The sequence below is a fragment of the Oncorhynchus mykiss genome, chromosome 5 (assembly GCF_057628025.1).
Source record: "Oncorhynchus mykiss isolate SJ-2025 chromosome 5, ASM5762802v1, whole genome shotgun sequence".
NCBI lineage: Eukaryota > Metazoa > Chordata > Actinopteri > Salmoniformes > Salmonidae > Oncorhynchus > Oncorhynchus mykiss.
The window spans coordinates 42587851-42614478 of NC_143026.1; the positions used below are offsets into that span (position 1 = coordinate 42587851).

At 43.4% G+C, this 26628-nt stretch overlaps 2 protein-coding genes across 2 annotated transcripts; one reads left to right on the forward strand and one right to left on the reverse strand.

Annotated features, from left to right (window-relative positions):
- The first annotated feature begins 7376 nt into the window (after positions 1-7376).
- Positions 7377-9038, forward strand: LOC110522947 (peptidylprolyl isomerase domain and WD repeat-containing protein 1-like). Its single transcript, XM_090236677.1, has 6 exons — positions 7377-7403; positions 7601-7791; positions 8011-8205; positions 8356-8550; positions 8690-8770; positions 8879-9038. The coding sequence occupies exons 1-6, from the start codon at positions 7377-7379 to the stop codon at positions 9036-9038; spliced, it is 849 nt and encodes a 282-aa protein (XP_090092803.1).
- Positions 9039-9664: 626 nt separating this feature from the next.
- On the reverse strand, positions 9665-24661 carry LOC110523870 (E3 ubiquitin-protein ligase TRIM23). Its single transcript, XM_021602970.3, is given in 12 exon segments — positions 9665-10853; positions 10951-11075; positions 11948-12058; positions 12168-12297; positions 12403-12537; positions 13109-13324; positions 13585-13767; positions 15660-15938; positions 16077-16198; positions 20405-20567; positions 24553-24619; positions 24621-24661. Coding segments are annotated over 12 exon segments (1737 nt in total). The 5' UTR covers positions 24647-24661; the 3' UTR covers positions 9665-10673.
- Positions 24662-26628: the final 1967 nt, after the last annotated feature.

Sequence of the window (26628 nt, forward strand, 5' to 3'; positions counted from 1 at the left end):
CAATTAGCCTTTTAAAATGATAAACTTGGATTAGCTAACACAACGTGCCATTGGAACACAGGAGTGATGGTTGCTGATAATGGGCCTCTGTACGCCTATGTAGATATTCCATTAAAAAACAGCCATTTCCAGCTGCAATAGTCATTTACCACATTAACAATGTCTACACAATTTCTGATCAATTTGATGTTATTTTAATGGACAAAAATATTGCTTTTCTTTCAAAAACAAGGACATTTCTAAGTGACCCCAAACTTTTGAACATTAGTGTGCATATTTATATACAGTGCCTTGCGAAAGTATTCGGCCCCCTTGAACTTTGCGACCTTTTGCCACATTTCAGGCTTCAAACATAAATATATAAAACTGTTTTTTTTTGTGAAGAATCAACAAGTAGGACACAATCATGAAGTGGAACGACATTTATTGGATATTTCAAACTTTTTTTAACAAATCAAAAACTGAAAAATTGGGCGTGCAAAATTATTCAGCCCCCTTAAGTTAATACTTTGTAGCGCCACCTTTTGCTGCGATTACAGCTGTAAGTCGCTTGGGGTATGTCTCTATCAGTTTTACACATCGAGAGACTGAAATTTTTTCCCATTCCTCCTTGCAAAACAGCTCGAGCTCAGTGAGGTTGGATGGAGAGCATTTGTGAACAGCAGTTTTCAGTTCTTTCCACAGATTCTCGATTGGATTCAGGTCTGGACTTTGACTTGGCCATTCTAACACCTGGATATGTTTATTTTTGAACCATTCCATTGTAGATTTTGCTTTATGTTTTGGATCATTGTCTTGTTGGAAGACAAATCTCCGTCCCAGTCTCAGGTCGTTTGCAGACTCCATCAGGTTTTCTTCCAGAATGGTCCTGTATTTGGCTCCATCCATCTTCCCATCAATTTTAACCATCTTCCCTGTCCCTGCTGAAGAAAAGCAGGCCCAAACCATGATGCTGCCACCACCATGTTTGACAGTGGGGATGGTGTGTTCAGGGTGATGAGCTGTGTTGCATTTACGCCAAACATAACGTCTTGCATTGTTGCCAAAAAGTTCACTTTTGGTTTCATCTGACCAGAGCACCTTCTTCCACATGTTTGGTGTGTCTCCCAGGTGGCTTGTGGCAAACTTTAAATAACACTTTTTATGGATATCTTTAAGAAATGGCTTTCTTCTTGCCACTCTTCCATAAAGGCCAGATTTGTGCAATATATGACTGATTGTTGTCCTATGGACAGAGTCTCCCACCTCAGCTGTAGATCTCTGCAGTTCATCCAGAGTGATCATGGGCCTCTTGGCTGCATCTCTGATCAGTCTTCTCCTTGTATGAGCTGAAAGTTTAGAGGGACAGCCAGGTCTTGGTAGATTTGCAGTGGTCTGATACTCCTTCCATTTCAATATTATCGCTTGCACAGTGCTCCTTGGGATGTTTAAAGCTTGGGAAATCTTTTTGTATCCAAATCCGGCTTTAAACTTCTTCACAACAGTATCTCGGACCTGCCTGGTGTGTTCCTTGTTCTTCATGATGCTCTCTGCGCTTTTAACGGACCTCTGAGACTATCACAGTGCAGGTGCATTTATACGGAGACTTGATTACACACAGGTGGATTGTATTTATCATCATTAGTCATTTAGGTCAACATTGGATCATTCAGAGATCCTCACTGAACTTCTGGAGAGAGTTTGCTGCACTGAAAGTAAAGGGGCTGAATAATTTTGCACGCTCAATTTTTAAGTTTTTGATTTGTTAAAAAAGTTTGAAATATCCAATAAATGTCGTTCCACTTCTTGATTATGTCCCACTTGTTGTTGATTCTTCACAAAAAAATACAGTTTTATATCTTTATGTTTGAAGCCTGAAATGTGGCAAAAGGTCGCAAAGTTCAAGGGGGCCGAATACTTTCGCAAGGCACTGTATATATGTGTATATATATGTGTGTGTGTATGTATGTGTGTATATATACAGTGGGGCAAAAAAGTATTTAGTCAGCCACCAATTGTGCAAGTTCTCCCACTTAAAAAGATGAGAGAGGCCTGTAATTTTCATCATAGGTACACTTCAACTATGACAGACAAAATTAGGAAAAAAATCCAGAAAATCACATTGTAGGATTTTTTATGAATTTATTTGCAAATTATGGTGGAAAATAAGTATTTGGTCACCTACAAACAAGCAAGATTTCTGGCTCTCACAGACCTGTAACAACTTCTTTAAGAGGCTCCTCTGTCCTCCACTCGTTACCTGTATTAATGGCACCTGTTTGAACTAGTTATCAGTATAAAAGACACCTGTCCACAACCTCAAACAGTCACACTCCAAACTCCACTATGGCCAAGACCAAAGAGCTGTCAAAGGACACCAGAAACACAATTGTAGACCTGCACCAGGCTGGGAAGACTGAATCTGCAATAGGTAAGCAGCTTGGTTTGAAGAAATCAACTGCGGGAGCAATTATTAGGAAATGGAAGACATACAAGACCACTGATAATCTCCCTCGATCTTGGGCTCCACGCAAGATCTCACCCCGTGGGGTCAAAATGATCACAAGAACGGTGAGCAAAAAACCCAGAACCACACGGGGGGACCTAGTGAATGACCTGCAGAGAGCTGGGACCAAAGTAACAAAGCCTACCACCAGTAACACACTACGCTGCCAGGGACTCAAATCCTGCAGTGCCAGACGTGTCCCCCTGCTTAAGCCAGTACATGTCCAGGCCCGTCTGAAGTTTGCTAGAGAGCATTTGGATGATCCAGAAGAAGATTGGGAGAATGTCATATGGTCAGATGAAACCAAAATATAACTTTTTGGTAAAAACTCAACTCGTCATGTTTGGAGGACAAAGAATGCTGAGTTGCATCCAAAGAACACCATACCTACTGTGAAGCATGGGGGTGGAAACATCATGCTTTGGGGCTGTTTTTCTGCAAAGGGACCAGGACGACTGATCCGTGGAAAGGAAAGAATGAATGGGGCCATGTATCGTGAGATTTTGAGTGAAAACCTCCTTTCATCAGCAAGGGCATTGAAGATGAAACGTGGCTGGGTCTTTCAGCATGACAATGATCCCAAACACACCGCCCGGGCAACGAAGGAGTGGCTTAGTAAGAAGCATTTCAAGGTCCTGGAGTGGCCTAGCCAGTCTCCAGATCTCAACTCTTTGGAGGGAGTTGAAAGTCAGTGTTGCCCAGCAACAGCCCCAAAACATCACTGCTCTAGAGGAGATCTGCATGGAGGAATGGGCCAAAATACTAGCAAAAGTTTGTGAAAACCTTGTGAAGACTTACAGAAAACGTTTGACCTCTGTCATTGCCAACAAAGGGTATATAACAAAGTATTGAGAAACTTTTGTTATTGACCAAATACTTATTTTCCACCATAATATGCAAATAAATTCATAAAAAATCCTACAATGTAATTTTCTGGATTTTTTTTTCTCATTTTGTCTGTCATAGTTGAAGTGTACCTATGATGAAAATTACAGGCCTCTCTCATATTTTTGTTCAGTATATATCAGCGTATTTTTAAAAAAACGGTTTGAAAGCGATGATTGTTGCCGTTTCTAAACGTTAAAACACAGCGTGGGAATTGTAGTTTGCATGGCGCCATCAGTGGGCGAATGTAAGCACTGAAAACCCTACATACGGAGAAGGGGTTCTGAGAGTTAAACCCTAACCTTAAAGAGGAACTGCACCCGATAACTTGGCCTAGTTTTTTTGGGTTGCTCTTCAAGAAATGCTAGCGGCCATGACAGAAGCCAAACCTGAGTTGGCTTGGGGGAGGAGTTCCGTGATGCTGGTGCAGAATACACATGGTTTTCCCCTCCCCATATTGACTGATACCATTCAATTCAATAATGCAAAAACACGATACAATAAACGTTTAATGCCAAATGGCAGGTCTCTCTCCATTTAGAGACATCAGTATCAAGCCATCTGTCAGTCTGGACTTCATCACATCATCTTGCAAGTCTCCATGTGCTGGCTCCATACATGTTTCTGTGAACACAGTCGCAGTTCTAATACCATTGGCAATTGGATTAGATAATATCTGACACAAACAGGTACTTTGTTGAGGTTTGAAAAAGTCAGACTAAACCTATATAATTCTGTTCTCCCCATCGATGACCGTTGGTGAGCAAGCAAGAGGTGAGGCTGGAGGTAAGGTCTTTGCCAGAGCCCCATTGATGGGTATAGCAGCATAGATCAGCTCCTGGCCCCTCGTCAAAGATACTAGTCGGTCACACACAAAAACACACACAGAGCACTGATCATATTATCAATTGTGGTTATGAATAGCCTGGTGGAACCAACCTGATTGCCTTTCTATTTCACTTCCGATATCATCAAATGTGAAGTGAAATAGAAATGGTGAACACAGCGATCAGGCTGGTTCCACCAGGCTAGGTTATACCCATGACGTTATTTGCATCTAAGTGGAAATTAATCAACAAATAAGGTCAGTTTACATAAATTATGTTTCACAATTGGGTTATCAAATGTGTCAAAGTAATGACGTGGGTTACTTTCTGTATTTGTAAAAAATGATGAGCCTGCGAAAGCTGTTGCTGCTGACGGATGAAGGTTGCTGGCTGGATACTTGCCAACATGTGGATGACTGTTCCATTCATAGGAATGCTCACAGTGAGCATTGATGCGGATGAGGCTGCAGACCGAACATCTCTCGAACAACTGCAGCATGAGATGGTGTTGACCGGAAGGGCCTTTGAAAGGGGGATTTTCACATAACGCGCATTACCTGTTGTTGATGAAGCCGTCTGTGTCATCAAGGCAACAACTCGGGTCATTATCAGAGGCCTCATGATGACGTGTCCATTTCTTAGGAGTCGAGGGAGACTGGCAACAACAGAGTGTCACAAGGGTACTTGTGTCGCATGACACTTTTCTTCTTGAGGTCTTGCCTGACAAGTTGTGAAAATAGCAGGTAAATAGTGAATGAAATTATTTTTGGAGGTCGCTAAACCCTTGCAATCACATTGCTGGACATGTTATGATACCCACCTTTGCTCCTTCTGGTAGGTCCCGGCATCCATTCATGACCAAGGGGATCAGTCTGGCACCCAACGGTGTACTTTGTTAAACAGAAAAACAGGGTCAACGATTGTCATCTTTCAATTATAAACATCGTTTGAGAAATAACGTATCTAATTTAATTTGGAATCTTATTATATGCTTTACAGATTGACTGACTGGCTCCAGATTGGATTAGATTGAGGCCGGTGACGCCGTTACTCGCAAATTGGTATCTCCCTAGCTAGTTGGTATCTCCCTAGCCAGTTGGTATCTCCCTAGCGAGTTTGTAGTTATGCTAGGGACGATAATGATCTCACTACCGATAAGATCACCACCACTGGGGACCAATGAACTCCAACGACCTATTCCACGTGATGGGGTCCTTCGGCAGGGCATGCAAACCAGAGTTGTTGGCTGTGCATCCTTCTAGAAGCATGCATTGCATGGTCAAAACGTATAGGGTTTTTCAGTCTCAAACGGCCGTGATCCTTTGAACGCATTGGTTGGTGACGATGAGACAACGGAGCCCCATTCAATGAAGGGAAGCGGAGGGGCGATTTGCATGCGGAACTTGACAAAAGGGGGCATGATTTCAAAATCAAATCAAATTTTATTTGTCAAATGCGCCCGAATACAACTTTTCCATGAAATGTAAATAATCCTGTGGCCATTTGGTTAACAGTCTTATGGCTTGGGGGTAGACGCTATTAAGGAGCCTTTTGGTCCTACCGCTTGCCGTGCGGTAGCATAGAAAACAGTCTGTTACTGGAGTCTGAATTTTTTTTGGTCTTTCCTCTGACACCGCCTAGTATATAGGTCCTGGATGGCAGGAAGCTTGGCCCCAGTGATATACTGAGCCGTACGCACGACCCTCTGTAGTGCCTTATGGTCAGATGCCAAGCAGTTACCATACAAGGCAGTGATGCAACTGGTCAGGATGCTCTAGATGGTGCAGCTGTATAACTATTTGAGGATCTGGGTACCCATGACAAATCTTTTCAGTCTCCTGAGGGGGAAAATGTGTTGTTCTGCCCTCTTCACAACTGTCTTGGTGTGTTTGGACCATGATAGTTTGTTGGTGATGTGGACACCAAGGAACTTGAAACTATCGACCCGCTCCACACGTCGATGTACAGCCACGTCGATGTTAATGGGGGCCTGTTCGGCTCACCTTTTTCTGTAGACCACGATTAGCTCCTTTGTCTTGCTGATATTGAGGGAGAGGTTGTTGTCCTGGCACCACACTGCCAGGTCTCTGACCTCCTGCAGGGCCAGATGGATTACCAGGACGTGTACTCAAAGCATGCTCGTACCGTACCACCTGGCAAGTGTCTTCACAGACATTTTCAACTTCTCCCTGACCGAGTCTGTAATATCTACATGTTTCAAGCAGACCACAATAGTCCCTGTGCCCAAGAAAGAGGAGGTAACCTGCCTAAATGATTTACCGCCCCGTAGCACTCACGTCGGTAGCCATGAATTGCTTTGAAAGGCTCCCGGATACCATAGACCCACTCCAGTTCGCATACCGTCCCAACAGATCCACAGATGACACAATCTCAATCACACTCCACATTGCCCTTTCCCACCTGGACAAAAGGAACAGCTATGTGAGAATGTGGTTCATTGACTATAGCTCAGCGTTCAACAACATAGTACCCTCAAAGCTCATCACTAAGCTAAGGAACCTGGGACTAAACACCTCCCTCTGCAACTGGATCCTGGACTTCCTGACGGGCCGCCCCCAGGTGGTGAGGGTAGGTAGCAACACATCTGCCCCTCAACGTAACCAAGACTAAGGAAATGATTGTGGACTACAGGGAAAGGAGCACCCCAGCCATAGACTGTTCTCTCTACTACCACATGGCAAGCGGTACCGGAGTGCCAAGTCTAACCCGGACTATTTGCATTGTGTGCCCCCCCAACCCCTCTTTTACGCTGCTGCTACTCTCTGTTTATCATATATGCATAGTCACTTTAACTATACATTCATGTACATACTACCTCAATTGGCCCGACCAACCAGTGCTCCCGCACATTGGCTAACCGGGCTATCTGCATTGTGTCCCACACCACCTGCTCTTTTTATGCTACTGCTACTCTCTGTTCATGATATTTGCATTGTCACTTAAACCATACCTACATGTACATACTACCTCTATAAGCCTGACTAACCGGTGTCTGTATATAGCCTTGCTACTCTTATTTTCAAATGTCTTTTTACTGTTGTTTTATTTATTTTCCTACCTACACACACACACACCTTTTTTTCACACTATTGGTTAGAGCCTGTAAGTAAGCATTTCACTGTAAGGTCTACACCGGGGAAGGTCTGACGGGGAAACCGATGAGGGTGTTTGATGAGTCGTTATCGGTAAGTTCCTAACTTTCACAATTGGGCCTTTACTTTATTTCACATTGCTATTAATAAACTGTGCTATATCTTATAATCAGGAGATTTGTCATTTTAAGTCACAAGATACTGACAAATTGGTAGCCAATTCACTGTTTCCCACATTTCCCAGTGCATTTATCTGAACTGTGGTAATTTCTCCGACCTGGTCCTTTTAGATGCCCACAGAGCTGCAGCAGATGAAGCAGCAGCTACCAGACATGGAGTTTGGTCAGCGGATGTCGGTAGAGAGGGAACTGGAGAAGGTGGACGAGATTAGGCTCACCAGCATCATCTTTGACGAGACGGGTCACTTCGTCCTCTACGGAACCATGCTGGGCATCAAGGTCATCAATGTGGAGACCAACAGGTAGCGTTTGAATGGTCAAAATGCGCTTCACAGTAATACCCTCTAAACACAGTGGTTGTCAGCCTTGGAGAGCTACAGAGTGAGCAGGCCTTTGTACCAGCCCTGCACTAAAAACCCTAAGTCAATTTATCAAGCTCTTGATGATAAATTGATTAGTTGAATCAGTTGTTTTTAAGGCTGGACTGAATCTAAATGTATTTGTCACCAGTGTGTGGTCAGGTGTGTGTGTATCCTGGGGAAGTTAGAGGACAGCCGTGTGGTGAAGCTCAGCCTGTTCCAGGGGGTTGCGTGCAACACAGCTCCCACCATTGAGATGAAAGCATCAGACAACCCGGCCCTGCAGAGCACAATGCCAGACCCCACAATCTTCTGCACTGCCTTCAAGAAGAACCGCTTCTACATGGTGAAAATTCAGTCAACTTTTTTTTTGTCCTGGAAGGGCAATTGTAGCCCCTGTAAAAGAGAAACGGTATATTACTGTTGCTCTCTTGTAGTTACATTCTTTGACATATTTTGACCTGAATTCTATCATTTCTGTTACTACAACTTCATTTCTCTTGGTAGTTCTCCAAGAGGAGATCCAGAGGACACTAAGTGTGCCGAGTCAGACAGAGACGTGTTCAACGAAAAGCCGTCTGAGGAGGTGATGGCTGCTACCCAGGTCGAGGGGCCCAAGAGGGTGTCGGACGGCGCCATCATCCACACCATAATGGGAGACATCCACGTCAAACTCTTCCCTGTCGTGCAGGTCATCCTCTCGTTTTAAAGTACTTCCCGCAGTGCTTCCTTTCCATTTGCAATGCCAAAGGCTCTGTCTGTTAACTTTCCTCAGAACCTACAGTTTTGCATTTGATTGGACAACTTCACTTATGTTTATGGACTATTTTATGTATCTCAGGTGTCCCAAAACGGTGGAGAACTTTTGTGTTCACAGCAGGAACAGTTATTTCAATGGCCACATATTCCACCGCATGCCAAGGTAAGACATTTAATCATTGCTCATTGTTTGGACTTATAGTAGGAACTTAATCACAGGATGTGATGGACTGTGTTGTCTTTCCTCTCGACCCAGGGCTTCATGATCCAGACAGGGGATCTTACAGGGACAAGGCATGGGAGGAGAAAGTATCTGGGAAGGGGAGTTTGAGGATGAGTTCCATGCCACACTGAGACACGACCGGCCCTACACCCTCAGTATGGCCAATGGAGGCCCCGGAACCAAAGGGTCACTGTCGTTCCCGCGGTAACTAAGGGCTCACTCTGCGTGTGTCTGTGAGTTGGTATGAATTTGCTACTGAAGTCTGATATTTTACTCTGAAGGAATGTATTTTGTCTGTTTTAATCAAGCATTTTACCAATATATATTTCGGCATTATGTACAAATAAATCTAGACCTAAGTTAATGGCTCTCCCTACTTGTCTTTCTCGCCCTGGTTGGACAACAAGCGCAGGGTTTGGCGAGGGTGCCAAGGGAATGGAGGTCATTCAATATACTGTATATTCACAACTCAACTACTCCTATGCAGACTTGTCTACAGACAGACCACTAACTCACTCAGTCCATATCTCACATTACTGGCTCGTTCACAACATCAAAGTCAACCCTAAAACAGACAAACCATACGAAGACATTAACAGCCTCATCAAGTAATCAGGTTTCCGTCTCACAGTCCTATTTTTTACAAAGTAAAAGTAAAAGTCTTGGATTATTTAAGAATGCATCTTGCCGTCTCTCATTCCATGTGTCATCTTTTCTTTTCTGTGAAATGAATAAAGCAGGGTCTTATTTGGGACCATTCAGGGGAACATTACAGAACGTCCAGATAGATAGATATCTACCTACAACTTCTCTGGATGGGTCAGACCATATTCAGACATTCATCAGTTTGTTTTTATTTAATAGCGTCACATTATGAATAATTTACAAAAAAACATAAAGTCCGAGTAACAAATGTGCGGCTGTGCACTGTGCTTCTAAACGTTTCAAAATCACATCAGAAATGGAAGATTTCGCAAATCAAGAGATCCGTTAAGAGTAGAGGGAAAGGCTTCTTCACATGTGCCTTTTTTTTTTTTTACACATACAAGAAGTAGTAAACACTATAGCAATAAGGAAAGTTAATTCTAACCAAAGGATGGTTCCGCGATACAACAAGAGGCGTTGAAAGAGCGTTACTACAGGTGGGTAATGTAGTATGTTACTAAAAATGCAGATTGCTAAAACAGAAAATCAAACAAATGTTATTACAGAACTCAACCTGGAGTCCTATAGTCGACAGCAGATATTATTTTTCATTTGGTTTCAAACGAAGCCAGGGTCCCATTCAGTAGGGCACAACATTATGGTACATTCAGATAAATATTGTGTGAAAATCATCCTGTCAATTAATGAAGGAATCATGTCAGCGCTTAACATTTATCTGCAACGAGTGCAACGTTGCACCGTCCTGAACACAACCCACATGCACCAATGCATTCTTCACAACAACAAAACACTCCACAAAACAAGAGGCAAATATTTCGCTCAGATGTTTCACCAGAGATACAATATCTCGGCAAAGTCTGTTTCAATCAACTCAAAATGGATTGATACAGATTTCAGTAAACTGCATTATTTAACGGAACAGACACTTCTCAACCAAAGTAAATAATAGCTGAATCCAAACCTTCACTGCTTGTGTCATTTTCAGACCGTATGCTGCATTACATAAAATCATCAGTCAAGTGCATTGGTACTGAAGATCGGGTAAGCATCAGGTAAGAAGTTTAGGTAGGTATTTGGTGAAACTGTTCTCTAGGGTATCAATGGGTTATGGGGTAGTTCTAAGGGGAAGAGGATAAGGGGTGAGACTGAGTAACAGAAGTCAGTCATCAGGGGAGGTTTAGGCCACGTCTAGTACGCCTGCAGCCACCAGCTGTCGGGACAGCCAGTCCAGGCCCTCGTAGAGCCCTGTGCCGCTGCGGGCGTCACAGCCTTGGATGTGCCAGCTCCTCCCACAGCACAGCTTGTGAAGGCTCAGAAGCTCCGTCATCTCCTCCACTGACTCAGCCCCGGGGACATCCTGCAGATGAGGATAGAGAAATCAATGACTTAATCATCTTTGTGTGTGTGTGTGTGTGTGTGTGTGTGTTTCTTGGACCAGAGGGCTGCGTGTGTACCTGTTTGTTGGCGAAGATGAGCAGTAGGGCGTCTCTCAGCTCTTTCTCGGTCAGCAGTTTAGCCAGCTCACTGTGGGCCTCCATCAGCCTGTCTCTGTGACAGCTGTCAATCACAAACACCACCGCTGGAGAGAGAAACTGAGAAAGTCAGGGCCCTATTCATTCATAACCTGTTTCCAGGTTTCCTGGACGAGTAAAAAACGAATATACTGAAAAAGTTCTGTATAACATACTGGATTTTCAAATTCTCTCTCTTCAAAAGCAGTACATTTGTCATATTTATTGATACAGTAAGGGAAGCAGGTAATATGAAATAAAGAGGATAGACAGATACACTATTTATACAAAAGTATGTGGACACCCTTTCAAATTAGTGGATTGGGCTATTTCAGCCACACCAGTTGCTGATAAGTGTATAAAATCGAGCACGCAGCCATGCAATCTCCATAGACAAACAATGGCAGTAGAATGGCCCGTACTGATAAGCTCAGTGACTTTCAACGTGGCACCGTCATAGGATGCCACCTTTCCAACAAGTCAGTCAACGTCAGACAAGAACTGTTCATCGGTAGCTTCATGAAATGAGTTTCCATGGCCGAGCAGCCACAAGCCGTAGAGCACCATCCGCAATACCAAGCGGCTGGAGTGGTGTAAAGCTCGCCGCCATTGAACTCTGGAGCAGTGGAAATGCGTTCTCTAGAGTGATCAATCACGCTTCACGATCTGGCAGTCCGACAGACTAATCTGGTTTTGGCGAATGCCAGGAGAACGCCACCTGTCCCAATGCACAGTGCCAACTGTAAAGTTTGGAGGAGGAGGAATAATGGTCTGGGGCTGTTTCTCATGGTTTGGGCTAGGCTCCTTACTTCCAGTGACAGGAAATCTCAACGCTACAGTATACAATGACATTCTAGACGATTCTGTGCTTCCAACTTTGTGGTAACAGTTTAGGGAAGGCCCTTTTCCTTGTCCACATACTTTTGACATTGTAGTGTACCTTGTGTGTTCAGGTAATAGTGCTTCCAGAGAGGTCGTAGCTTATGTTTCCCACCAACATCCCAGATGGTGAACTTGAGATTCTTATACTCCACTGTCTCCACATTAAAACCTAGAGATGACAAGAAGGAATGGCTAGTGTCAATACAATTCAGGTAAATGTCATGTAAAAATGCATGATTTGACACGTGCCTACATGACAACGACTGTTGTGGATTTACCTATGGTAGGGATGGGCTGCATAAACTCGTCCTGTTTCAGCTTGAAGAGGATGGTGGTTTTCCCTGCACTATCCAGTCCCAGGGTCACCACCCGGATCTCCATCTTTGGACCAATGTGGACCCGGTTGTCCTGGAACAGAGAAAAACCATGTCGTCTAAAGGAGGAAACTAATTATCTTTCAATGGAGAGTGTGCCAAGTCTTGAATTCCTACAGAGTAGAGCAGAGTGCTGTACCTTGGTGAAGGTGACGGGGATACCAGCGTCTAGCTGGATGTGGTCGGCCAGCTCAGTGAACTGCTGCTGCTGTTTCTGCAGAGTCTCCAACAGTCTGTTGATCTCCTGCTTGGCCAGAACCACCCTGCAGTCATCCTACCGAGAGAGACAGGAAAGACATCAGTCATGATTACTGGGATGTTTTGTGATACTTGCGGGCAAAAATGCTTGATCTTGCTGTGACAATTCTGACATTTTATATGGCAATATGCAATGATTTTGTTAAATTTTTCACAAATGCGCTGACGAGGGAAAGTGGCTTGACGTGTGGCTTGATTGAACCAAATTATGTGGTAAATGTGCAGTGATTGGTTGAGAATGCGAGCCCTCTTTTTATGCTGCGGGGATGAGTCAGTTTGTCCAATAATATTGAGATGAATTGACTGTTTTATGCTGAAATAGTGCAGTGATTAGTGAAACTTGCAAGCCCTCTGATAATATTGTTGATTTTGGGCATTGTTGATTTTGAAAAAAAAAAAACATTTGCTAACGTAGAATCCAGGAGGGACTGTCCAATTGAACACGCACACAGAAGACCCCAGGAAGAACATAGCGGTGCAAAGCTGCTTATTGAAAACGACGGCACCTTCCGGTGCAAGCAGAGATTACGTTCCTACGGTGTGCTCTAGATGCTATCCCCCATTGGTGGCCCCATTTTGGCTCCTACCTGCTGCAGAGTTCTCTCACAGTGCAGGCAGGCAGTGGAGACCTGAGAAAGCAGGATGGCCATGTCCTCCTGCTGCTGCCGGAGCCAGATGAGTCTCTCTCTGACGTGGGCGTCCACTACGCTGAGCGCCATCTCCTCCTGTCTGCACAGTGTCTCGTGGAGGTCGGCGAAGTAGGCCCGTACGCAGGACCGGGCGCTCTCTGCCGTGCCTGGGACCTGGGGAACACCCACAGACGACTGAGTCCATCAGGAATACACACAGCATGAGGAAAGATACACTAGGATTAAACGTAAGCTATTTCATGACTTTTTGGAAGAAAACAAACATTTGAGGACTTATGTAGCCATTGTAAATTGGTAAACACAGTAACAGCTTTACATTGATTGTACCTCAATTGCCTAGCTATCCTCTTTGACAACTAAGTTATTCTGTTGTGTAGAATGCAAAAAAATCATCCACTGCCAGCTGTTCTTACATGTTCAGTGTGTGCCATGCCGATGCCGTCATCCACGGTCTGTTCCCCTCCCTCAATCTGCTGTACGATCCCAACCAGCTTCCTGGAATACTCCGACACCTCCTCTGTGAACGTCCGGATACAGTGGGCCATGTCCAGGATGGATGCACGGATCTGATTGGCTTCTGCCTCCAGAACCACATGCTACAGGAAGGAAGCAATCAGTAAGAAGAAATTAATCAAATCATAGCAGTTGAACAGCCTCAACCTTCCTGCCTCAAAACCATAGTACCCACCAAGCTCTTCACTAAGCTCAGGGCCCTGGGTCTGAACCCCTTCCTGTGCAACTGGGTCCTAGAGTTACTGACGGGCCGACCCCATGTGGTGAAAGTGGGCAATAGCACCTCCTGATCCTCAACACGGCAAAAAAAAAATGAAAAGCCGATAAATAAAAAACTGTAGCCGGCCAAATTGTCCTGGAGAAGAAACAACACTACTCCACTACAGAGTTGTGTCTCGCTCTTCCTTTTCATCCTTGAGATATTTCAACAACTTGGAGTCCACCTGTGGTAAATTCAATTGATTTGATGTGATTTGGAAAGACACACACCTGTCTATATAAAAGGTTCCACAGGTGACAGTGCATGTAAGAGCAAAAACTAAGCAATGAGGTCGAAGGAATTATCAAAGAGCTCCGAAACATGATTGTGTCTAGGCACAGATTTTTTTTATTTTACCTTTATTTAACTAGGCAAGTCAGTTAAGAACAAATTCTTTCAATGACGGCCTAGGAACAGTGGGTTAACGGGCAGAACGACAGATTTGTACCTTTGGAGCTCGGGGATTTGAACTTGCAAACTTCCGGTTACTAGTCCAACGCTCTAACCACTAGCCTACCCTGCCACCCCAAGATCTAAGTGTAGAGTAAGGGTACCAAAACATTTCTGCAGCATTGAAGGTCCCCAAGAACACAATGGCCTCCAACATTCTTAAATGGAAGACGTTTGGAACCACGAAGACTCTTCCTAGAGCTGGCCGTCCGGCCAAACTGAGCAATCGGTGGAGACGGGCCTTGGTCAGGGAGGTGACCAAGAACCCGATGGATGCCAAGCGTCACGTCTGAAGGAAACCTTGCACCATCACTACGGTGAAGCATGGTGGTAGCAGGGAGGGACACTAGTCAGGATCGAGGGAAAGACGACTGGAGCAAAGTACAGAGAGATCCTTGACGAGAATCTGCTCCAGAACGCTCAGGACCACAGACTGGAGCGAAGGTTCACCTTCCAACAGGACAACGACCATAAGCACACAGCCACGGCAACGCAGGAGTGGCTTCGGAACAAGTCTCTGAATGTCCTTGAGTGGCCCAGCCAGAGCCCTAGAATCCTTGAATCCGATCGAACAACTTGCCACCCCCATCTAGCCAGCCAACTAGCTGGGTGAGAGTACTTGATGTCATTCACTGAGGGTCAGTGCTACCTGGGAACCTTGGGACATCCCTAGGCTAAACACTGACCTTAACCCCTCCCATAACCCTGAACCTTGCCATTTTAAAATGTCAACTTCAATGGAATGGCGACGTCCCAAGGATCCCAGCTAGCAAGGACCGTTTACTGAGGCAACGCGCAGGGCGAGTGCCAGCACCACATTTTGTGATTGATGTTTTTCTTTTCAAATGACAACAAAATACCAATACATTGAAAATGTGTCCAATGCGGTGTTCCAGCTGGCTAACATGAGGCAGCTCAGTCTTCAGAGTCTAGGCATTTTGTTTGCTGGAATCCTTGCAGTTTATCCTCCCATTCGCTAGAGTAACAGTTTTTCTATAAAAAAAACAATCTTTCTGGTGCTCTTAAATTGTATTTGGTGCTTACATTAATGTTCTTTGTAGGGCTGTTTTTAGCACAATCAATACAAAAAAAGGTTTTATTGGTCATCTGTGAATATTGCCACTCTAAAATCGGAATTGTATTGGATCAAAAAATTCCATATCGGTCGGGTTCTAATAAAAACATATTGTTGTCTCTAGTGGGTCTCGTTGCTAGGAACGTAAGTCAGTCAATACTGATCTTCTCCAAGCGGACTCATCCTCCTACCTTGTGTCCCTGGTGCTTGCCGTACTCTTTGCACACGCAGCACATGAGCGGCCCAGGCTGGCAGATCTCCTCCTGACAGACAAACTCGATAGCGTGGACCTGATGCTGCGGGCACAGAGTCTTCTCGTGGGGCTTGTCTGCCAGGGGTACCCGCCGGTGCTTGGCCAGGGTGCGGGTGGAGTGGGTGAGCTGGGAGCAGTTGGCACACAAGTGGGTGGCACACACCGTGCAGTACATAGATGCCGTGTGGCTCTCATCCTCGTCACAGCGGATTACACTCTGGAAGGAAAGGGAAGAACATAGGATACTTACTTAATGACAACACGTGAAATGTATGTTTGGCTGGATGATGAAATGTGTTTTCAGATAATTGCAGATGAAGGATGGGAACCAAGGGCAGGGGTAACTACTGCCTACCTCTCCCATGCCTTTGAGGGAATCCTCTGCCACGCCCAACTGGTTGGACGCTCCATTCTGCAGCCTCTCCAGAAGTTCCAGCAGAGCAAAGTTCTTCTTCAGACCCCACACACCAGAGTCACCTGAGAGAGAGAGAGAGATGGATGTCACATCACCGTCACACAGACCAGAGTACGTGAGCCATTGGAAATCCCACTCATCGCTCGTGGAGCGGTCTTTGTGCACCGCCCCGTGGTTCAACGCCCATTCCCCTGCTCTGCAAAAAAAATGTAGCTCAGACTAAGACTCCCCTTTTTGTTTAACAATAGCCTATTTAGAAACCAAAACGTGCCACATGAGCTGATTAGTTGTCTTGCTATCAATTACACAGGCTGTGTGACCTATTTCTTTGTTGACTCATAACATCTCTGTGCATTAGTGGTGGGGTAGGCTAAATAAAAACAACAGAATAGGCCTTATTAGGGGAATAGTGGTGAAATGAAAAATGCTGGGCAGAGAACGCCCAGAGCTCGTGGCTGAGCAGTACCGGAGTGAAATTGGAGCAGGAGAGAAGGCCGAATCGATCCATTACAGCCAAATTACACACGCTCCACTTCCTCTAACACAGGTATTCCCAAACTGGGGCACGCACAACGCCGTCGGGGGGTTAAAAATGTGATTCACATTAAAAAAAATATATACAGTTGAAGTCGGAAGTTTACATACACCTTAGCCAAATACATTTCAACTCAGTTTTAACTAATTTAATCCTAATAAAAATTCCCTGTCTTAGGTCAGTTAGGATCACCACTTTATTTTAAGAACGTGAAATGTCAGAATAGTAGTAGAGTGAATGATTTATTTCAGCTTTTAATTCTTTCATCACATTCCCAGTGGGTCAGAAGTTTACATACACTCAATTCGTATTTGGTAGCATTGCCTTTAAATTGTTTAACTTGGGTCAAATGTTTTGGGTAGCCTTCCACAAGCTTCCCATTGATTTGGGTGCATTTTGTCCCATTTCTCCTGACAGAGCTGGTGTAACTGAGTCAGGTTTGTAGGCCTCCTTGCTCACACATGCTTTTTCAGTTCTGCCCACAAATTTTCTATAGGATTGAGGTCAGGGCTTTGTGATGGCTACTCCAATACCTTGACTTTGTTGTACTTAAGCCATTTTGCCACAACTTTGGAAGTATGCTTGGGGTCATTGTCCATTTGAAAGACCCATTTGCGACCAAGCTTCCTGACTGACGTCTTGAGATGTTGCTTCAATACATCCACAATTTTCCGTCCTCATGATGCACTTCACAAAATAGATGGCACCAGTCCCTCCTGCAGCAAAGCACCCCCACAACATGATGCTGCCACCCCCATGCTTCACGGTTGGGATGGTGGTCTTCGGCTTGCAAGCCTCCCCCTTTTCCTCCAAACATAACGATGGTCATTATGGCCAAACAGTTCTATTTTTGTTTCTTCAGACCAGAGGGCATTTCTCCCAAAAGTACTATCTTTACCCCATGTGCAGTTGCAAACCGTAGTCTGGCTTTTTTATGGCTGTTTTGGAGCAGTGGCTTCTTCCTTGCTGAGCCTTTCAGGTTATGTCCATATAGGACTCGTTTTACTGTGGATATAGATACTTTTGTACCAGTTTCCTCCAGCATCTTCACAAGGTCCTTTACTGCTGTTCTGGGAATGATTTGCACTTTTCGCACCAAAGTACGTGTATCTCTAGGAGACAGAACGTTTCTTCATCCTGAGCGGTATGACGACTGTGTGGTCCCGTGGTGTTTATACTTACGTACTATTGTTTGTACAGATGAATGTGGTACCTTAAGGCGTTTGGAAATTGCTCCCAAGGACGAACCAGACTTGTGGAGGTCTACAATTTTTTTTTCCTGAGGTCTTGGCTGATTTCATTTGATTTTGGTAAAGCGCGTGCAAGCAGTTTCTCCCGACGCCACTTGGGTACACTGCAGCATCCACCGAGAGGCTCTTGCTGCCAAGGGAATGCCTGACAGCTTGAAAGACGTTTTGGACACTACAGTGAAAATTGTTAACTTTGTTAACTTCGCTAGGGTAGGGGGCAGCATTTTAAATTTTGGATGAAAAGCATGCCCAAATTAAACTGCCTTCTACGCAGGCCCAGAAGATAGGATATGCATATAATTAGTAGATTTGGACAGAAAACCCTCAAGTTTCCAAAACTGTTAAAATAATGTCTGTGAGTATAACAGAACTGCTTTGGCAGGCGAAAACCAGAGAAAAATCCATTCAGGAAGTAGGAATATATATTTTTTGTAGTTATCTATCCAATGCCATTATAGTATCCATTGACTTAGGACTCAAATTGCAGTTCCTATGCCTTCCACTAGATGTCAGCCTTCAGAAATAGTTTCAGGCTTGTATTCTGAAAAATTAGGGAGTAAGAGCAGTCTGAATGAGTGGACCCTGCCGTGTCACAGAGCTTTTTCCATGCGCGCGACCGAGAGAGTGCCTTTCTTGTTTTCCTATTTATATTGACAACGTTATTGTCCGGTTTAAATATTATCGATTATTTAGGCTAAAAACAACCTGAGGATTGAATATAAACATCGTTTGACATGTTTCTATGAACTTAACGAATACAATTTGGATTCTTTGTCTGCCTGTTGTGACTGCGTTTGAGCCTGTGGATTACTGAAGAAAACGCGCAAACAAAACTGAGGTTTTCGCATATAAAGAGAGACTTTATTGAACAAAATAAACATTTATTGAATAAATGAATGTCTTCTGAGTGCAAACATATGAAGATCATCAAAGGTAAGTGATTCAGAAATAGAGATACAATTACTTGTGTAACTTCTACTTGGCTGGTTACTGTTTGTAATGATTTGTCTGCTGGGCTATGTTCTCAAATAATTGTAAGGTATGCTTTCGCCGTAAAGCATTTTTTAAATCTGACACCGTGGTTGGATTAACAAGAAGTTCATCTTTAAACCTATGTAAAATAGTTGTATATTTTCTGAATTTTTATAATGAGTATTTCTGTATATGAATTTGGCGCTCTGCAATCTCACTAGATGTTGGCCAGGTGGGACGCTAGCGTCCCACATACCCTAGAGAGAGGTTAAAGCAAGGCCCCTGAGCTTGTGTGTATTTTCTGCACTATGCAATGATGTGGGCAGCGTAACGCTTTTACAACATACAGAAGTGCGCTGGTTATCAATAGGCAAAGTATTGACACATTTTTTTATTGAGAGACGAGCTTAAAGTTCTTTACTGACCATAACTTTCACTTGTCTGACTGCTTGCATGATGCCAAGTTTCTCACACGACTGGCCTATATGGGTGATGTTTTTTCTCGCCTGAATGATTTGAATCTAACATTACAGGGACTCCGTAACTATATTCAATATGGGGGACAAAATTGAGGCTATGATTAAGAAGTTGGAGCTCTTCTGTGTGTTGTCCTTGTTAATGCAGACAGAGGTCTTTCCATCATTGTATGACTTTTTTTTGTGCGCAAATGAACTCAAGCTTACGGACAATGTCAAATGTGGTATAGCGAAGCACCTGAGTGAGTTGGGTGAGCAATTACGCTGGTACTTTCCCGAAACACATGACATAAACATCTGGATTCGTTATCCCTTTCATGCCCTGCCTCCAGTCCACTTACCGATATCTGAACAAGAGCCTCATCAAAATAGCAACAAGCGATTCTGTGAAAATGTTATTTAAATCAGAAGCTACTGCCAGATTTCTGGATTGGGCTGCGCTCAGGGTATCCTGCCTTGGCAAATCGCACTGTTAAGACACTGATGCCCTTTGCAACCATGTACCTATGTGAGAGTGGATTCTCAGCCCTCACTAGCATGAAAACTAAATACAGGCACAGACTGTGTGTGAAAAATTATTTAAGACAGACTCTCTCCAATACAACCCACCATTGCAGAGTTGTGCATCCCTTCAAGCACACACTTCTCAATAACCTGTGGTTAGTTATTCACAATTTTCGATGAACAAATAAGGTTTTATATGTAAGATGGTTAAATAAAGAGCAAAATGATTTATTATTATTTGTGCTCTGGTCCTATAAGAGCTCTTTGTCACTTCCCACAAGCCAGGTTGTGACAAAAATTCACACTCATTCTTATGTTTAATAAATGTATCGTATAGTGTGTATGTGGCAGGCTTACAATGGCAAAAAACAATGTTTGAGAGTGCGCTGACCCTGGTGCTAGAGGGGTTACACAGCTGGAGGTGGAATGTTTGAAGGGGTACGGGACTATAAAAAGTTTGGGAACCACTGCTCTAACACATACACAGGAAAACAATAGGCCTGTATAGAAACCAAACCCTACAGAACTCACCCAGTTCAGTGACCTGTCTGTCAAAGGGGCAGCGGACGGCTCTACCATGCAGGGGCAGCCGGGTCAGACAGTCATGGCAGACCGTGTGACCGCAGAGCAGCAGCCGGGGGACCTTGTCCCCTTGGAGAGAGAAGACATCCTCACACACACCACACTCCAACACCTGGGAACCATAACAACAACAACAAAACAAAGACAGGTTTAGCCAGACACCCACACACTTGGATGCATCACTCTTCATTGCATATCATCTCAAAATGTATTTATTTGTCCATGGCCTGAGATTAGGAATATGCCTTAGTTATTCTATAATTATCTTCAAAGTAATGACTCGGGACGTCGGGTTTGAAATGAAAGATTATTATAGTAATACTACTTGTTCACGTTACATTTAACAACTTTAGATTCTACAAAACAATAAAAGAAAGTTGCTAACAAAGGTCAGGATAATCCCTTGTCACTTGTACAGAACTGGTGCGTTCTCCCCTCTTCCTACTGTCGTAAAGACATTCTAGATTTTGCAGTCAATAGCGTAATCCAATACAATAGAAATATGTACAGTTGAAGTCGGAAGTTTACATACACTTAGGTTGGAGTCATTAAAACTTGTTTTTCAACCACTCCACAAATTTCTTGTTAACAAAATATAGTTTTGGAAAGTCGGTTAGGAGCTTTGTGCATGACACAAGTAATTATTCCAAAAATGGTTTACATACAGATTATTTCACTTTAATCACAATTCCAGTGGGTCAGAAGTTTACATACACCAAGTTGACTGTGCCCTTAAACAGCATGGAACATTCCAGAAAATTATGTCACGGATTTAGAAGCTTCTGTTAAGCTAATTGACATAATTTGAGTCAATTGGAGGTGTACCTGTGGATGTATTTCAAGGCCTACCTTCAAACTCAGTGCCTCTTCACTTGATAACATGGGAAATTCAAAAGAAATCAGCCAAGGCCTCAGAAAAAAAATTGTAGACCTCCACAAGTCTGGTTCATCCTTGAGAGAAATTTCAAAATGCCGCTCAGGAAGCGGTATGACGCTTTCCGTCTCCTAAAGATGAATGTACTTTGGTGCGAAAAGTGCAAATCAATCCCAGAACAACAGCAAAGGGCATTGTGAAAATGCTGGCGCAAACCAGTTACAAAAGTATCTATATCCACAGTAAAACGAGTCCTGTATCGACAATAACCTGAAAGACCGCTCAGCAAGGAAGATGCCAAAACTGCCATAAAAAAAAGCCAGACTACAGTTTGCAACTGCACATGGGGACAAAGATCGTACTTTTGGGAGAAATGTCCTCTGGTCTGTTGAAACAAAAAGAGAACTGTTTGGCCATAATGACCATCATTATGTTTGGAGGAAAAGGGGGAGGCTTGCAAGCCGAAGACCACCATCCCAACCGTGAAGCATGGGGGTGGCAGCATCATGTTGTGGGGGTGCTTTGTGCAGGAGGGACTGGTGCACCTCACAAAATAGATGGCATCATGAGGACGGAAAATTGTGGATATATTGAAGCAACATCAAGACATCTGTCAGTCAGAAAGCTTGGTCGCAAATGGGTCTTCCAAATGGACAATGACCCCAAGCATACTTCCAAAGTTGTGGCAAAATGTCTTAAGTACAACAAAGTCAAGGTATTGGAGTGGCCATCACAAATGGCCATTTCACATTCTTAAAATAAAGTGGTGATCCTAACTGACCTAAAACTGGAAATTTACACTAGGATTAAATGTCAGGAATTGTGAAAAACTGAGTTTAAATGTATTTGGCTAAGGTGTATGCATACTTCTGACTTCAACTGTATGTAGTTCTCTCAATCTCTAATACAATTACATATGTAAATAACTGAAGAAAATATATTTAGATACAGCTCAATGACTTACCTGTAAACATTAACTCTGTAACCCATTAAAAGTTACAACATTAATGTCCACCTCCTGCCACTATAATTGCCATGGCATACTTTTAAGATTGAAAGCAATAAAATTAAACAACCTATGTTTTTTAACCAGTGGATTTTGTCCATCCTCCACCAAATAATCCCAGAATGTCATACGCAGAAAGTGTATTTTTCTGAAACTTTGTGCACAAATTTGTTAGTGAGCATTTCTCCTTTGACAAGATAATCCATCCCCCTGACAGGTGTGGCATATCAAGAAGCTGATTAAACAGCTTGATCATTAGACAGGTGCACCTTGTGCTGGGGACAATAAAAGGCCATCTGTGGTGTTGTGTTGAACAACGCCACAGATGTCTCAAGTTTAGGGAGTGTGCAATTGGCATGACGACTGCAGGAATGTCCACCAGAGCTGTTGCCAGATAATTTAATGTTAATTTCTCTACCATAAGCCACCTACCATGTCATTTTAGAGAATTTGGCAGTATGCCCAACCATCCTAACAACCGCAGACCATGTGTAACCACGCCAGCCCAGGACCTCCACATTCAGCTTCTTCATCTACGGGATGGTCTGCGACCTGCCACCCAGACAGATGAAACTGTGGGTTTGTACAACCGAATAATTTCTGCACAAACTGTCAGAAACTGTCTCGGAAGCTCATCTGCGTGCTCGGTATCCGCACCAGGCTATTGATCTGACTGCAGTTTGGCGTTGTAACCATCTTCAGTGGGCATATGCTCACCTTCGATGGCCACTGGCACGCTGGAGAAGTGTGCTCTTCACAGATGAATCCTGGTTTCACCTGTACTGGGCAGATGGCAGACAGCGTGTATGGCGTCGTGCGGACGAACAGTTTGCTGATGTCAACGTTGGGGGGGGGGGGGGGGGGGGGTTGTTATGGTATGGGCAGGCATAAGCTAGGGACAACGAACACAAATGCATTTATCAATGGCAATTTGAATGCACAGATACCGTGATGAGATCCTGAAGCCCATTGTTGTGCCATTCATCCACTGTAATCCCCTCATGTTTCAGCATGATAATGCATGGCCCATGTCGCAAGGATCTGTAAACAATTCCTGGAAGCTGAAAATGTCCCAGTTCTTCGATGGCCTGCATTCTCAGACATGTCACCCATTGAGCATGTTTGGGATGCTCTGGATCTGTGTGTACAACAGCGTGTTCCAGTTCGCACCAATATCCAGCAACTTTGCACAGCTATTGAAGAGGAGTGGGACAATGTTCCACAGGCCACAATCAGCCTGATCAACACTTATTTGTATTTATTTAACTAGTCAAGTCAGTTAAGAACTCATTCTTATTTACAATATCTATGCAAAGGAGATGTCTCAAGCTACATGAGACAAATGGTGGTCACACCAGATACTGACTGGTTTTCTGATCCACACCCCTACTCCATTTTTTTTGTTTGCATCCGTTTTCCCTGTCATGTGAAATCAATAGATTAGGCGCTAATTAATTTATTTCAATTGACTGATTTCCTTATATGAAGTAACTCAGTAAAATCATAGAAATTGTTGCATGTTGCATTTGTGTTCATTGTACATCAATGGTAATAGCTATTGAAGATTGAAATCTTATGAAATACACAAAAAGGCTTGGATTTTTCTCCGTCCACCGGATTCAGAAAATACCATCTTCATAGTCATGGCAGGCTTGGTTTGATAGTTATTGAGGAGCGTGACCTGAATATCCAATATAAAACACATTTTACCCCTACATTTAACCTTCTTCTTCTTGAACTGCACTGTTTGTTAAGGGCTTGTAAATAAGCAATTCACGGTAAAGTCTACACTTGTTCTACTCGGCGCATGTTGCAAATAAAGTTTGATTTGATTTGGGTTCAAGAACTGAATAAATTATGCAGTATCAAGCCAGTTGCAGTTAATGTTAACATACAGCTATGCTAATATATGCATCCAAGTGACAGGTGAAGTTAACGGATGCAATTGCATGGTTTACAAAAAGCTGGGATCGGGGCACTTAATTGCAGACAGAATCACAATCTGGGTTTGGTGGATTTCATGTCTACGCAGACACAAAAACTGCAGGCCGATCGTTTGACACTGCAGTGACGCCCCGGCCGCAGAAGCATACGAAGCCAAGAAGGCAGAATTGAGCGCCCTTGCTGGCCGTTTGAATAAACCGCCGGATTCGACCGGCAATATCGCCCACAAACATTGTTCATATGCTTCTTCAGACGTGTAAGTATTCAACCAACCTTCACCGTGTTGCCTGTGGCCCCTCTGCCGTGCCGAACACAGACGTCCATCGTTGCTGCTGTCCCGTTTGTTCACACCCATAGCAACCGCCATCCGATGACTAAACCATTCCCACGGTGTCAGTGTGAATCCGAAAATGTCTGTGTGGAATATCTGTAGATCGCCAACTAAATTTGAGAAGTTGTATTTATGAAATGTAACTTTGGTGTTTTGTATCGATATGAAAAAACTAATAGGTTTGGTTATTTACATTTTAAAAATCAATAATGAAACTGGCGATTATTTATCACCCCTAATATGGACATGGAAGAGTCCGTCAGCTTTTTCCGTCAGTTCCACTGGTTGTGAACTTAGCGCCCTCTTGCGTTCTTTCTGCAACACTAAATTCACAGTTTCTAAACCTGTACAACAATTTCATGCTGTTACTGTCTTTGCCTGTACTGTCGTAACCCAGTCTCTCATTAACTATGTACTATATGTACAAATAAGCACAATGTTTTTATGTACTAATAGCACAAACTCATGATGCATTGCGCTCACAACCATAACACCAGAGACCTCTGATGCCACGCCACTTCTCAATATCTTTAAACTTGATGCGCACCGAGTTTGCGTTATTAGTACAAATAAACATAACTGTTTATTTTAGCTATTAGCTATTTTACGGTGAGAACGCGAGGTAAGTCATTTTTAGGATTTTCTGGGGAAAATTCTGTATTTCGGCCCGCATAACTCTAATCTCTTATTTTATTTCAGTCAGTTATGTATATTGGTTTATCTTGTAGACAGGACCTGATATTTATTTGCTCTGGACAACAGTATCTTGTATTTTTTATTTTTTACATTTAACTAGGCAAGTCAATTAAGAACAACTTCTTATTTACAATGACCGCCTACCAAAAGGCCTCCTGAGGGGACGGGGATAAAAAAATAAAAAACGTTTTATTTATTTTTTTTGTGAGGGGGGGGGGGGGTTGCCTGCTTTCCATGTTATTTTGCCATTATAATACGTGTCACATATCAGTCTGCAAACAATGTTAAAAATGTAAACATATCATAAAGCCAAACATGGTCTCCTTTTTGTTTTCTTGAGTAAGGCAGCTCCAAAATGCAGGTGTTTCAACCTAGCTCTTTCTGTGGTGGTGGGGCAAGCCAGCAGAAAATACGGAGCATTGTGCAGTGATTGGCTCAGTGTTCTGTCACTCATGGGGACACTACGTCACTGCCAAGTCTAAGGGTAGAGCTCTAAAATTCTAGCCCCTTGGGTGCTGCCATAGAGTTACATTAGAAGTGCCTATCAAAGAAGGCTCAAGGTCATTGGCCACAGATAAAATCACGTCAAATCACGTTATGTCTACAGTAGCTTTGATTGGACTGATCATGTCAATATCATACTTTCAAAATCTTAGCTAGCAGTCATCAATCATCATGAATCAAGTCGACAATCTACTGGCAAATCCTTTTTAATCCTTGTCATATGAAGATGAATAATAAAGAGAAATTATAGATAAAACGTATCGTGCACATCGGCCATTAGACATAAACATTACACAACAAGTTGGAAATCGCAAATTCAACAATGAGTGGTTTGTAAGGAATCAGTGGCTAACTGCAAGCATTGCAAGTACATTTTTAGCCTGCTATTCAGTGGAGTGGCTGTGTGGTCCCAAGTCTAAGATTAAGGGTCTCTTTTCCTATTTTAAAATGATTAACATTCAACATTGGCCATGTGGTCAATGAAGGGTGATTTGTGCCGTGCTCAAAACAACTATTAACTCGTAACTGCAAAATCTGACTAGTGAGTTCAAGACATCTGAGTCCTCTGGGAAAAACGAGCTACGACTGGGAAAACACGTTTTGAACTTTTATCTAATTCGGCATTGTAAATCTTTCTAGAGCCACGCCCTGAAGATCACTGATGTCATCATGATTCAACCGTATTTTTTTCCAAGTTCCCAGTTGTCTTGAAAGCACAATAAATCCAGAGAATGCCAGACTTTGATGACAACATTTGATGACAAAACACGCCACCTTCCTGTTCAAGTGAGTACAGCGCAACAAGGTGAGTCCAAACA

Coding starts and splice junctions, on each gene's coding strand:
- LOC110522947 (XM_090236677.1), top strand. CDS start 7,377: ATGAGGGTGTTTGATGAGTCGTTATCG. Junction 7,792..8,010: donor ATCAATGTGGAGACCAACAG/GTAGCGTTTGAA, acceptor GTGTGTGGTCAG/GTGTGTGTGTATCCTGGGGA. Junction 8,206..8,355: donor TTCTACATGGTGAAAATTCA/GTCAACTTTTTT, acceptor TTCTCTTGGTAG/TTCTCCAAGAGGAGATCCAG.